The 399-nt window shown below is 64.7% G+C and overlaps 1 protein-coding gene across 1 annotated transcript in view; it reads left to right on the forward strand.

Moving 5' to 3' along the window:
• Window positions 1-4: 4 nt before the first annotated feature.
• Window positions 5-399, forward strand: part of LOC104166508 (5-hydroxytryptamine receptor 5A-like) — a gene marked incomplete at its 5' end in the record, with an annotated part of 9,965 nt that continues 9,570 nt past the window's right edge. The window contains one exon of the mRNA XM_009706461.1: window positions 5-391. Within this exon, the coding sequence (XP_009704763.1) occupies window positions 5-391 (387 nt within the window). The remainder of the gene's footprint in view (window positions 392-399) is intronic.

The raw sequence follows: 399 nt of genomic DNA on the forward strand, positions 1-399 counted from the left end.
GGAGCTGTCGGCCGGGCGGCGGTGGCGGCTGGGCCGGGAGCTGTGCCTCGTGTGGGTCTGCTTCGACGTGCTGTGCTGCACAGCCAGCATCTGGAACGTCACCGCCATTGCCCTGGACCGCTACTGGTCCATCACCCGCCACCTGGAATACACGCTGCTCACCCGCCGCCGCATCTCCAACGTCATGATCGCTCTCACCTGGGTGCTCTCTGCTGCCATTTCCCTTGCCCCTCTTTTTGGCTGGGGGGAGACCTACAGCCCTGAGCAGGAGCGCTGCCAGGTCAGCCAGGAGCCCTCCTACACCATCGTCTCCACTGGTGGGGCTTTCTACCTGCCCCTCTGCGTGGTGCTCTTCGTCTACTGGAAGATCTACAAGGCGGCCAAGTTCCGCGTGGGAGG

Source organism: Cariama cristata, unplaced genomic scaffold (assembly GCF_000690535.1).
Source record: "Cariama cristata isolate BGI_N322 unplaced genomic scaffold, ASM69053v1 scaffold5158, whole genome shotgun sequence".
Classification (NCBI taxonomy): Eukaryota; Metazoa; Chordata; class Aves; order Cariamiformes; family Cariamidae; genus Cariama; species Cariama cristata.